At 39.8% G+C, this 14,361-nt stretch overlaps 1 protein-coding gene across 1 annotated transcript; it reads left to right on the forward strand.

Moving 5' to 3' along the window:
• Positions 1-2,909: 2,909 nt before the first annotated feature.
• LOC133716246 (uncharacterized) lies at positions 2,910-8,938 on the forward strand (the record flags this gene model as incomplete). The annotated part of the gene is made up of 3 exons (XM_062142963.1): positions 2,910-3,882; positions 6,067-6,081; positions 8,919-8,938. Coding segments are annotated over exons 1-3 (1,008 nt in total), but the record flags the coding sequence as incomplete, so codon positions are not given.
• Positions 8,939-14,361: the final 5,423 nt, after the last annotated feature.

Genomic DNA, 14,361 nt, shown 5'->3' on the forward strand with positions numbered 1-14,361 from the left:
CAGATAACAATTCATCGTATACAGAGGCATAGCCTGAGCTACTACCTTGATTAAGATCTCTCTACCAGCACTGCTTTAAGAGTTGAAAATTCAATGTCTCTATTGAACTGCATATGTTGATTTTTTTCTACTCTAATTCAATCTGACTAAACATTAACTAAATGTTAACGTCACAGTGATGTAACCTTTGAATTATTTTATTTATTTATTTATTTATTATTATTATTATTTTACATGATGGGTCGAGTTCCACCGTCTCCACAGCGCCGACTCATGGTTGACTTGGTGTTGACTATCTCATTCATTTGTTGGGATCTTCAATTTGCTCAACTTTCACTCTATAGTCTTTCAATTTTCATGACTTCGTTGAGTTCCTACTAATAAACATGGGTTAGTTACATAATATTTAGCTTACAGATTAGCTTATTTCTAGTGTTAACATGCATAAGAATGCGGGTAATCATAGCACATACAAATTGTCGGATCCATACAACAATTGACACCAACCAATCACCACCACCAAACCGCAATCCAAGGGCTCCACTGATCGAATCGACTCCATCTAGTCACCACAAACCAGTGCTCCCTCTCACATCTTGTGGATGAACATTGTCAATTTTCTCTACCCTTATAGAGAAAAACATCGTACCTCCACCCACAGAGGTGAAGAGAAATTAACGGAAAGACAAGCTCAAGGCCTACAAGGTTCTCCATTTAATTAGCAATGAAAACTGCAGAATAGTCGATAAGAGTTCTACAACCTGCAAACCCTAACAGAGTGCTATGTCAGAAAGCTGATAACAATTTACGCCATGAATCAAATACATTGTCAAATATATACATTTTCTAATGGGGTGGGTTAATTCGATGGGGAATTGATTTTTTGTTTTTCCTTATTAGGTGAAGCATCAAAATTATACGAGTTAATGTGGAAATATTTCCCTTTTTTTTTTTAGAGAATGTGGGTGTCAATCTATTGATAAATATAGAAAATATTACATATAATAGCTCACCCATTTATGAAAAGATGATGTGGTGTTAGCTCAGTGGTTAGAGCACCCACCACCTAGGATGCAGGTCCTGGGTTCGAGTCACCATGGGGTAGGAGTGAAATCATTTGATCATCTTTAAAGAAAAGAAAGAAAAAAAGCTCATCCAAGAGAGGGCTACGACAAGATTGAGCCATCCTTAGGGAGCCCTTAGAGGGCTAAACCTGAATTGGAACAGTAGAACAGGGCTACCTAAAATGCAAAATTATCCAACATCACCAGAAGTAACTAGTAACCTGACACTAGGAAAGGTTCCGGAATGAAACCAAGAACTAATCCTAGTATTATTCATTGATCCCTAAGATCACCCCATGCAGAGGAGGATCTCAGAGGACAATGCTAGAGGAAAAAACCTAAACAAATCTAGATTTAAAACCCTAATCAGACTGGACCCAAAACAAATCAAGCCCAGCCCTTAGATAGCCCAACAAAAAGAAAGCCCAAGTAAGGCTAGCACTCTACCCCCTGACCCCGACCCATGCCAAGAGCAACCAGGGCACCAGCCTCTGCCTACCACCGCCTGGACGCCCGCCTCCACCTACACCTGCACACCCCGCGCATGATCCAGACCAGACGACTGACAAGCATTTGCCCTCTGCTAGCCAACCGAACCAGATCCAGCGAATTAGATCCATGAGGACTACAATGGCCCAGCCACTCCCGGCGAAACAACCTCCTCCACCTCCCACCCCGGCAGGAATAGCAGATCGGTGCTGAGACTAGGAAGACCTGCCCGACAACGTCGCAGTCGGACGGAGCATGAAAAAGAGTGGAGGCTGCTTCTCGAGAGAGAGACGAGAGAGCAATCCTTTTGCCTTTTATTGAAGCAAGGGTATCAATTATTAAAGAGTTCAATGAAAATACACATAGTGACACACTTGTTAACATATTTTTTTATTTTTTGAGAAGCACTTGTTAGCACATCTTACCAATCCAATAAGCCCAGAATTATAGATGAGTTTATTGGACTAATTAAACCTATGTGGAACAAGGTCTGCTAGTTAAAACTTTTCTAAAATGGAGAGATATTTGTAGTATATTTTTAGATTCTTAAAATGACATAATTCATGGATGATGTCCAATGTTCTTGATTAATTTTCAAGTACAACTGTATTTTTCTTAACGTAACTGTGTGCACAAGTGAATTATTGTCAACGTAACTATGCTCGTAACTAGTCTCAACCATTGATTAACGCACTTGATGAAAAAAGGAATTTATTGATGTAGTATGCATGAACCTTTGGTGCTTGCATTTACCTTATAATTCTTTTCAAAAACTATAATATACTTGAAAGAGGAAAAAATTGTAATTTTTTTCCAGATCATGAAAGTAAGAATTTATGATTGAATCCCCACCAACTTTATTTACTCAAACGAGAAGGTAGCAAGAGTCATACCTCTACTGATGTTCCATTATAAGAACAATACATTGAGCAAGGTATCAAAGTACCAGCCAACCTTCCATATGATGTTTTTTACCTTTTGTGCTAACTTAATTCCAAGTTTGGTTCCATGTTCAAATTGAAAATATGAAACTACTTAAAAAGCCAATGCACTGATTAACACCACATATGAAAACTCAGTATGGAAGGTTATACGGAGATTTGAGTAATTAGCCGAAACACATATTGGTGTGATGCATGTAATATCTGAGAGGGAAAACGGTTGTCCAAAAACTAAATCTCAGGGAAGCCTTCGTCATCAAATTAATCCTCCAACTTTGAAATTGCATATTACAATTACGATCTGAGATTGCATACCATTTTTGAACGAATGCACATTAAATTCAACCCTTAATAAAAAGGAGTTCATGTCTTACAATCTTTTCATCAAACCCAATTTTCTAATCTCAGTTTGAGGATGAAGAAACCAGGTGCAGTGGAAGCATGTCCTTTGGAGTCCCAGGTTGCCTCTGAAGTACCACCATCGCCTTCTTCGCTTCCCAAAGAAGGTGGTGATGGTGATGACAAGAGCAATATGAAGATGAAGGAGAAAGTAATTGTCTTAATAGACGAGCCCCAACAATCACTAGAGAAGGAGAAGGAGGCTGCGGTGGGTGGATCCACCAGCTCTGGTGTGGTGCTTGATATGACACCTTCCAACCAGGGTCCTCCGGGTGGATCCAATCTAGAACTCGCTCTTTTCAACTCTTCGTCGTCTCAATTAGTACCAGAGGTGGTGGAGGTGGAGGAGGGCTCAGACGAGAACCCAGTGGCACGTGATCAGAAAAAGGAGCCCAGGGTTTTCAAATGCAACTTTTGCCAGAGAAAGTTCTCGACCTCCCAGGCCTTGGGAGGGCACCAGAACGCCCACAAGCAGGAGCGCCAGCTGGCTAAACGGCGGAGTCAAGCATTTGATCATATGGGTGGATTAGGGCACTCGCACTTTCCTTATCACAGCCCATATTCAGGCTTCTCCACACACTCTCTCTATGGATCTTACAACAGGTCTTCTCTTGGTGTCAGAATGGACTCCATGATTCATAAGCCTTCTTATACCCCGTGGTCCCAAACTTACGGCCGCTTTGGCCTTGCCCTCGGCGGTGCTGCCAGCGGCCTCGCTGGAGGCGCTTCTGGCTGGTCGCGGCCAGGCTCGAGCCTCATCAACTGTATTGATCAACATAGGCTAACCTCCTTGCAAGGCCTCCAGAATAATATCAATGAATTAGGGCTTGCTGGACGAACTGCTACCGCTCCAAGATTCGAGCAGGGGAGTACTAGTGGTCTTCAAAACTTTGGTGGTTCAAATCTGTCAGCTCTCAACAACAGGGTGCCGCCAACAAATGGTGCTGATCTTCTCCGACAAGCAGAGCCTCCTCAATGTGATACCGATGGTGCTGGACTCGATCTGTCCCTTAAGCTTTAGTTTATTTCAATTTTAGTTTTATTGCTGTTCTATCTATTTTAAGTTATACACAGGGTATGTTGAAAGTTAATGTCATTTAGATGTTAATCTTCTGGATTAGATTTATGTATTTCTTCCAATCGATCTGTTGTTCTCATTTGTAATGTAGTTCCTTTAGCTTTTGAAATTCAAAATATTCAGAGATTAAATAAAAAAATAAAAAAGATTTGTGCTGTTAGTGTCATGATCTATAATCTTAATTTACGTTTATTTCCCAATTAATTAAGGGGTTTTTTTTTTTGAGAAGAAAAAAACCTAATTAATTAAGGGTTTGCAATTTAATGCAGTTGGAATTAGGCGCATGAGAGAACTTTTATCGCCATGATGATTTGAACAGATCGAGCATGACTCTAATTTGTGTCAGTTTAGATATTGCACTGATCGATCAATCTGTAATATATCTTCAATGATCCGCCTGGATCGAATTCTATGTGATAGTTGATGGAGCATATTTATTGTTTTCAAAAGTTCAAAACTTGGATTGATAATCAACCAGTCATTCATATCCTTATTAGAGTCCAAGGAGATTTTGAGGCGAAAATAGAGTTCTTACTACAATCCAACCCTAAACGGTCAAATTAACTAATGTGGATGGAATAGTCAACTCGTACATCCTACCAACTAATATGTCTACGTAAAGAGCAATGCATTAACGTCCTAAACGGCCAAATTGACTAATCCGGATCATATAGTTAACTTGTTCATGCTAACAAGACCGCCTTTTATGTTTTATTTTTTAAGGTAATCGACAAAATTAACCTTCAATAACCTGCCTGGTTCAAATTCTTTGTGATAGACGATGGACATATTTATTGTTTTTAAAAATTCAAAACTCAAATTGATAATTAGCGAGTCGTTTATCTTTATTAGAGTTCAAGGAGAAAAACCTCAGTGAGAAACAAACCCACCGACGCAAAAATAGAGTCGTGCTGCAATTGAACCCCTAAACGGTCAAGGATGTCTCTACGTAGAGAGTACGGCATTAATTATACATTTCTATGTATAGAGCAATGCATTAACCTTAAACGGTCCTGCTTCTACCTCTCAAGTTATTCGCTAGCGGCTCAATCAAAGGAGTACAGAGTTACAATAATTACCAAGGAACACTACACCAATTTTTCAATCAGACGACAGTTTTTCACTGTCGTCTGAGTATAAGGTTTGCTGTTGTCTATCTCAATGCGGTTTGATACATGAATCAGACAATACCAGAAAACTGTCGTCTGATAAAATTTAGTACAACAGCAGTTACTACCCAGTCTGTTGTCTGAATACCACAAAGAATAACAGCGGCTTATATACTTACTGTTGTCTGAATTCTGTGCCAGACAACAGGGGCTTATATGCTTGCTGTTGTCTGAATTCTGTGCCAGACAACAGGGGCTTATATGCTTGCTGTTGTCTGAAGGCTGTGCCAGACAACAGGGGCTTATATGCTTGTTGTTGTCTGAAGGTTGGGTCAGACAACATGTAGCTGAAATTCCCATTGTCTATCCATTATTGATATTATAGGTTTCTCCGAAAAACTGTTGTCTGTTGTTTTGCTAGACAATGGCTTTCTCATTCTTTTAGTCCTTAATGTATTATAGTTAGATAGCTCATACAACAATTTTTGCTAGGCATTTTATGATGAATAATTATTAGACAATAGTTTTTAGCTGGAATAGAATGGTCTGAGAGACATTCAAAAGACCGACATTCTACATATATGGAATCCAAATGACAACACATTCAAAACAAATTCATTTATGTAAAGATCCGATACATTCATCCATATATTCAACAAAGTTATTCCATCCCAACATTAACCCTAACCATAAACTTATACTTGTCCATAAATGTGATGCGCATTAACGTCCTAAACCTCACAAATAAGTGAAAACAATGCACCAGCAGCTTTAAGCCTTAACTCCTTTATGCTTGCTAAGATAACCATATTTACAACATCAACTGGCAAAGCAACAGGCGGATCATCGACCAAATTGCTAGTTGGAATGGCAATATCCTCTAGACCCCCAGTTATGTCCTCGCACACCAACCTTAGACAATAAAACAACAGAAAGTATTAAGAGCTGAATTGCAACTCATATTTCAATTATTTGTAACAAATTATTCTCCAAATACCCTCGTATTTCTGATATAGATTGTGGTACACGTCCATTAACAAATTGAATCTGTCAGAGTTAAAAATCATATTAAAGAGAAACCAAAATCTCACCCAAAGGTAAAAATGCTTACTGGTTCACCATACCAGACTGGACAATATGAAAATGAAAGCGAGATCACAAATCCATAACTTAGGACATAGATAGCATATAATATTGGATCTAAAGCAAAACTAATGAAAATTGAAAAAGAAAAACGAAAATGTTGGTGAAAAATAGATAGAGGAATTAAAGCAACTGGCATAGAAAGACAAATAACATTAGAAAGAGTGCAAAGCCATCTTTGGCATAATTCAAACTAGTATCCAAAGCAAAACAAATAGTGCAACACATTCCAATCACACTAAATCGAAACTTACCACTCAAAAGTTACCTGCCAATAGATGATAGTCCAAGGCCCCTTGATCCTAGAAACCACATTCGGCACACAACTTTCACACCCTCCCAGCAACCCCATTAGAACTTCATGACCAACATTCTCCTCACTAGCAATCTCAATCCCCCCAAAGATCTCACCTTTCCATAATGAGAGTAATATACACGAAAAGATGTGCAAATACCTTGTTCCAAAGTATTTGCTGGTCCTATGAACCCTTTCCACCAGAGAATTCCTAAAACCAGTAATATAATGAAGACTCCTCCCGCCATGATTCCAACCACTGCACCTGCCGATATACCGCTACTTCCACCTCCTGGCTGGGTTTCTTGAGGGGGTGGAAAGTCTGCCAGAAGAGAATAGCTTTAGCAGAGTAAATGTTATTGATAGGAGTGAATTATTCAACCAGCTAACTAATGTAGAAAGAAATAAATGATGCAACCCTTTACTGGAACTTCTGTACGAGTAGATGATATGAAACATAAGTTGTTCTGCCATCTCTTTCTTTGGTGCCATTCTTATTCTTACATACTTTCTTGACAAAATGAAAGTTTTACATAGAAACACCAAACTTCAACACATTAGCAGAAGAAGGTCAGAGAGCTTATAGCGTAAAAAGACATACCAAAATCTATAGAGATAGCTGATATAAGAGGACCATAGTCTCCTCTGTAAGGAACACCTGTTGTCCCTTTCCCAGCCCAGAATAAACGGATCTCCAAAGTACCAGAAGTTACGTTAGCAGTGAACTTTTTTGTGACTGAGTTTCCAAAGCCACTGCTGCATCTGAAATGTTGAAATTCTTGAACGCTAGTGACCCCTGCAAAGTAGTACAATTACATAACAGTTCATGTTCATTGAGCAGAAAGGGCAGTAAGTAAAGAATACTATTAAACCTCATCTCCACTTCTAGACATTTTGATTCACCAAATTCATATCTCCCTAGAGTCACCGATTCGATTACCGCAATGACACTAAAATTCTAAAAAAAACAAGTACAAATTACAGCAATTTCCAGATCAAGAAGAGAGGGAAAAAAAAATCTCTAATTCCACAAAAAGATAAATTACCTTAGTGTCAAGAAAAGCAACACCAGGTAAATGCAGTAAATTAAAACATATAATTTTAATTTCACAATGAATATACACTTGAGATTGCCAAAGAAGCTATTATGTAGGTACCCAGAACGACCACACAAGATTCATCCAAAAACATCTGCAATCAGTAAGCAGATGATTAGATAAGAGATTACTGTGCATGTCAAGATTCTTACAAACAAGATCGAACCTTTGTGGCTTGTCTAGAACTAAATAATTGCAGCCAGATGCTTACAGTTCAGCAATCACAGATAACAAAACCTACAAATGTCAAACCCAAATACCCATAATTTCAAACTCAAAAACCCAGTTAAAAGATTCAAACTTTATCATGAAAAACATAAACACAAACCATTATCAAATCCCAAAACACTTCACCCTCAAAACCCAGATAAAAAACCAAACTTTCTTCAATTAGAAAGTAGAGATAAAGTTTCTTTAGCTAACTGTTTGGACCCAAAATGAACATTTTGGCCTGACAAGGCGTGTCTTGGAGAGATTGAGCCAATGTCAGTGGCTCAAGCTATATATTGTTGAAAAGCTCGAAATATATATTTAGAGGCTAAATAAAGCCTACTATGGAAGTATGACAAGTCAACTTTAGCATATTTTCCTACTTCGGCTAGGAAAAACCGAGCTAGACAAGGAAGGAGGGGTGGCAGACTAACCAAATGAAATCTAAATGTGCTGAAACTTTCCAGATCCATTCTAGACAGCCCAAGGATCATTTCTTATGAAGAGTGCAAGAACTTTTGTTGAGTGGAAGGCCTTCAAACAATCAGCCCAATTTTCTACAGAAGCAAAACTGGAAAACTGGACCTGTAAGAGGTCCAGCAGCTTTTTCGGCCCAACCACATGGAATAAAAATCTGAAATTTTACCAGGGTGATCTACACTCATACTGGAACATTTCATATGAAGAAGTCGAAGGAATATAATGAAGTCTTGTTGGAGAAATAATTGAAGGAATAAAGGGGCAGAAACTGACCTAAAACCAGCTCAATATTCACATGTTCATGTTTCCTACCCACATGAAGAAAGCTAGATGCTTTTCTTCTTTTCCTTGGATATATTTTTCAAGACAATCTCTTTAATAGATCATCATCACTTCCATGTTGTTGCACCTTCATGCCTTGCTTTCATTTCATCATTTCTCTATCTTTTCCATATTTTACAAATCACTTTCATATTCCACTTTCATTATTTTTCTTCCACTCATCATTTCACTCTTCTTTTTCTTCCCTATATAAACACCTTCTCTTCTCATTCTAAGACACACATTCAATTCAACAACAACATCTCTAAGATGATCTAAGTTCTCTCTAGAGCAAACCTCTCTAAGAGCAACTCCTCTCCCTCTCTTTCTCTTTCTCTTAGCGGTGATCACACTCCTAGTCCTAGTCTTCTCAGAAGCCGACCTTCAGTGCCACCAAACCCTCTGTCAACGTGCTTCGGTCCTAGTCTCCTCGGGAGCCGACGGTAGTGCCGCGACCACAACGGTTACAGAACCAGCCAAGCAAGGGTAACGCCCTAGCAACCCAGCCAAGCTAAAGTCACGCTTTAGCAAGATCTCAACATTTCCCGGTGATGTCGCTATGCTCGATCTACAATATTGAGTATCGATTGTGTTAACAAGAAGCTCAGCAAAAGTCCTCGCCACGAGGCACAAAGAATCCCACGACGAGGTTGGTGCTCTCCTCGTCCACAATCGCTCAACAGAAGTCAGGTCAAGGGACACCCCCGACGACCGCACCCGAACGGTGCTGGCACGCCCGCGCAAGAAAAGAGACTGTTGACCAGCTGCAGTAAAATTGGAGCCAAACACTAACCTTCCACATGGGCCTCTCCATGTTCGAAATCAAAGCAGCTCTATGCTTCTGAAATAGCAATTCTCCACAAACCTGAAGTAGCCAGACACACCATTCAAATATTCTATCCAAATCCTCAATACATATAAACACAATACACAGTCTTATTGAAAAAAAAAAAAAACCTTTCTGAGCTTCTACAACCAGATCAATCATACAACAAAAACAGTAGGCAGATATGAGCAAATCAAAGAAACCCTATCAAAACTATCAACCCAAATTAAACATGGAAGCTGTTAACATATATCTATGTAACTATTTCGAATAACAGACCCATATCAATTTCATGCTAAATTAAAAGTCGGAAATTAATCGATACCCATCAAAAGTCCTCCTTGAAAATTCAGGAGCCTCAAAATTGTCTACTGATTCGTTAGAAACATCTCAAATTAGCATCCAAACTAAGTCTAAAAGAAGATAAATCTTAAAAGAAGACCAACCTGTATTTCTGTCAAAGCCTCAATGCGGGTCTTCAGCTCGGGTGATTCCAATTTGTTAGAATGCAATCCAGCCAACGTCTTAAGCATATGCACACAAAAGAAAAACACCATTAAACATTTTCAACAAGAACATCCAACTCGATAAAACTTAATCGACAAATTGGGAAACATAACGAAACCCAGAAACTACATAGAATCAAAATTAAAGAAAATCAAACTCCTTTACATAGAGAGAGATGGAGGAGAGAGAAACTGGATCTGGAAGACTCTTTCCTCCGTCATTGATCTCCGACCACCAAGGTGGACTCACTGCAGCCACCATCTTCTTCGCCTTCCTCCGACCAGTCAACGGCAAACTGCACGTCCTCCGGCCACGACTAGAAGCAAGTGTTTGGACCCAAAATGAGCATTTTGGCCTGACAAGGCACGTCTTGGAGAAATTGAGCCAATGTCAGTGGCTCAAGCTATATATTGTCGACAAGTTCGAAATATATATTTAGAGGCTAAATAAAGCCTACTATGAAAGCATGGAAGCATGGAAACATGAAAAGTCAACTTTAGCACATTTTCCTACTTCGGCTAGGAGAAACCGAGCTAAACAAGGAAGGAGGGGCGGCAGACTGACCAAATGAACTTGAAATGAGCTGAAACTCTGCAGATCCATTCTAGACAGCCCAAGGATCATTTCTTATGAAGAGTGCCAGAGCGTTTTTTGAGTGGAAGGCCTTCAAACAATCAGCCCAATTTTCTACAGAAGCAAAACTGGAAAACTGGACCTGTAAGAGGTCCAGCAGCATTTTCGGCCCAACCACATGGAATAAAAATCTGAAATTTTACCAGGGTGATCTACACTCATAGTGGAACATTTTTTATGAAGAAGTCGAAAGCTCATTCTAAAGTCTTGTTGGAGAAATAATTGAAGGAATAAAGGGGCAGAAACTGACCTAAAACCAGCTCAATATTCACATGTTCATGTTTCCTACCCACATGAAGAAAGCTAGATGTTTTTCTTCTTTTCCTTGGATATATTTTTCAAGACAATCTCTTTAATAGATCATCATCACTTCCATGTTGTTGCACCTTCATGTCTTGCTTTCATTTCATCATTTCTCTATCTTTTCCATATTTTACAAATCACTTTCATATTCCACTTTCATTATTTTTCTTCCACTCATCATTTCACTCTTCTTTTTCTTCCCTATATAAACACCTTCTCTTTTCATTCTAAATCACACATTCACAACACAACAACATCTCTAAGATGATCTAAGTTCTCTCTAGAGCAAACCTCTCTAAGAGCAACTCCTCTCCTTCTCTTTCTCTTAGCGGTGATCACACTCCTAGTCCTAGTCTTCTCAGAAGCCGACCTTCAGTGCCACCAAACCCTCTGTCAACGTGCTTCGGTCCTAGTCTCCTCGGGAGCAGACGGTAGTGCCACGACCACAACGGTTACAGAACCAGCCAAGCAAGGGTAACGCCCTAGCAACCCAGCCAAGCTAAAGTCACGCTTTAGCAAGTTCTCCTCACTTCCCGGGGGTTCTCGCTCTACTCGATCTACAACATCGAGTATCGATTGTGTTAATAAGAAGCTCAGCAAAAGTCCTCACCACGAGGCACAAAGAATCCCACGACGAGGTTGGTGCTCTCCTCGTCCACAATTGCTTGATAGAAGTCAGGTCAAAGGACACCCCCGACGACCGCACCCGAACGGTGCTGGCACGCCCGCGCAAGAAAAGAGACTGTTGACCAGCTGCAGCAAAATTGGAGCCAAACATTTTGGCACGCCCAGTGGGACCACATCAGAAGCTTTTCTCTTGAAGCACATTCAACCACCGGGCTTCAAAACATTTTCAAACATTTTGGCACGCCCAGTGGAACTATACTAGAGTCTTTTTTCGTCATCATTGAGATGCCAGGGGAAAATCTTTACCAAAAGAAGTTCCTAAAGTGAATTGATGGACAATGTTGCCACCATTGGCGATACCGCCATTAATGATGAGTTTATGCCTATTCCCATCCCAGAGGGGGCAAGCATTGATGAACAGCTCGCGATCATCATGGCCAACATCGAGAGGAATAAAGAAAAGCAAGCCAGGGACATGGCCATTTTGATCGCAAAAACAAAGCAGAGGTTTCGCGATTGGGACCTAGAAATTGAGCAGAACGCTCGAGAAGAGGTCATTTATGAGGCTGATTTGCCTATAGGTGGCAATCAACCTAATGGCCTCACTGGTGAATCACAGCCTTACATAGAGGCTACTTATGGAGAACGTCATCAACAAGATTGTTCTTCAGACAAGAAAATTGTCTCTGAACAAATATCTGATGTCTCCACTGATCAAGCCAAATATGTGGCTACTGATCAGATGCATGGGGGGCAAGATATGACCCATGATCATCCCTTTGATCAAGAGAAGTTGGCGACAGTTGGCGACAAAGCCGATCTTGGGACACCGTCATCTTCCAAATTACAATTGGAGATCATGTCTCGTCAACCAACAAAGATACTTGGGGGGCAAGAATACCCCTCTCACGAGCCAAATTCCTCCAAATTCTTCAACGAGAAGTATCTTTGTTCTTTTTCTATAAGCTCTCATAGGAGGGATTTTTACCCTATAAATTTTGATACATCGGAGCTTGGAGTGAAGCATAGATGGCCTCCCCCGTGGCCTTCTGGAGGTTAGCCAAATATAGTGCTGCTAACTTCTTTCTTTGTTTTTAAATTTCCTGTCAATTTTCAGTTTTCATTTTTATTTTCGTCATTTATGAATCATAACGGAATAGGTGAAGTCTCTTTTGTTAATATTGGCCTAAACTCCTTATTGGTGCCTAGTTCAGGTCCCTTAAGGTTAAGGGCGGCTTTTATTAACACTTGTTGAACTGTCTTCACACTTATGACATTTCTCATCTTAGTAAGTATAGCCTATGTGAAATGGTGTCTAGAAAGGGGACAACGTTCATGACAGGTTCTTGAATCCAGAAGTGCGTGCAAATGGGCCTAAACCACTATGTGGGAGTAGCTCATGCCAAAATGGATTCTGCCTCTCTTGTTCGCCCTCCCCCACCTGACCATTTCAGTAAGGTTGCCCAAAGGATTTGAAAGAAAATTTGTGTCTAGACGACTATACTTGGGCCGCATGTCTAAACCTTGATTCACAATGTCTTATTAAAATTAAAAAAAAAATACAAAAATACAAAAAGAGTTTCAAATTTGTGCGTCGCGGAGGATGCAAAAAATTGTGTTCTTGCCTAATAGTGGCTGGAACTTGCTAATATACTTAAGAGGCCATTGGTATTGGTCTGGGCACATATACAAGAGACATTTAATATGCCTAGTATGGTATTAGCAGTGGAGGAGGTCAAATCAATATTTTTGCCAATAATTGTGGCGAAAGCTGGGTTGCGAATATTTTTGGCAGCGAAGTGGTTTTAATTATATGGCCTCGTAAAGGATGGTTCGCGAAGGAAGACTGGCGATTAATATATGTATGCTCACTATGTATAATTAAGAGGGAGAGATGCCATTGTTCAAGTAATTTTAATCAAGCCAATACAAGTGGCTTTGGAGCAACGACATTATAAGAGCAGTGCTGATTCAAGACCTCTTCAGTCAAGACGAGGACCTTTGACTTCGAAGTCTGGGGGGCAATGTTTGGATCCAAAATGAGCATTTTGGCCTGACAAGGCACGTCTTGGAGAAATTGAGCCAATGTCAGTGGCTCAAGCTATATATTGTCGACAAGTTCGAAATATATATTTAGAGGCTAAATAAAGCCTACTATGAAAGCATGGAAGCATGGAAACATGAAAAGTCAACTTTAGCACATTTTCCTACTTCGGCTAGGAGAAACCGAGCTAAACAAGGAAGGAGGGGCGGCAGACTGACCAAATGAACTTGAAATGAGCTGAAACTCTGCATATCCATTCTAGACAGCCCAAGGATCATTTCTTATGAAGAGTGCCAGAGCGTTTTTTGAGTGTAAGGCCTTCAAACAATCAGCCCAATTTTCTACAGAAGCAAAACTGGAAAACTGGACCTGTAAGAGGTCCAGCAGCATTTTCGGCCCAACCACATGGAATAAAAATCTGAAATTTTACCAGGGTGATCTACACTCATAGTGGAACATTTTTTATGAAGAAGTCGAAAGCTCATTCTAAAGTCTTGTTGGAGAAATAATTGAAGGAATAAAGGGGCAGAAACTGACCTAAAACCAGCTCAATATTCACATGTTCATGTTTCCTACCCACATGAAGAAAGCTAGATGCTTTTCTTCTTTTCCTTGGATATATTTTTCAAGACAATCTCTTTAATAGATCATCATCACTTCCATGTTGTTGCACCTTCATGTCTTGCTTTCATTTCATCATTTCTCTATCTTTTCCATATTTTACAAATCACTTTCATATTCCACTTTCATTATTTTTCTTCCACTCATCATTTCACTCTTCTTTTTCTTCCCTAT

This window comes from Rosa rugosa, chromosome 6, assembly GCF_958449725.1.
Source record: "Rosa rugosa chromosome 6, drRosRugo1.1, whole genome shotgun sequence".
NCBI classification, from domain to species: Eukaryota; Viridiplantae; Streptophyta; class Magnoliopsida; order Rosales; family Rosaceae; genus Rosa; species Rosa rugosa.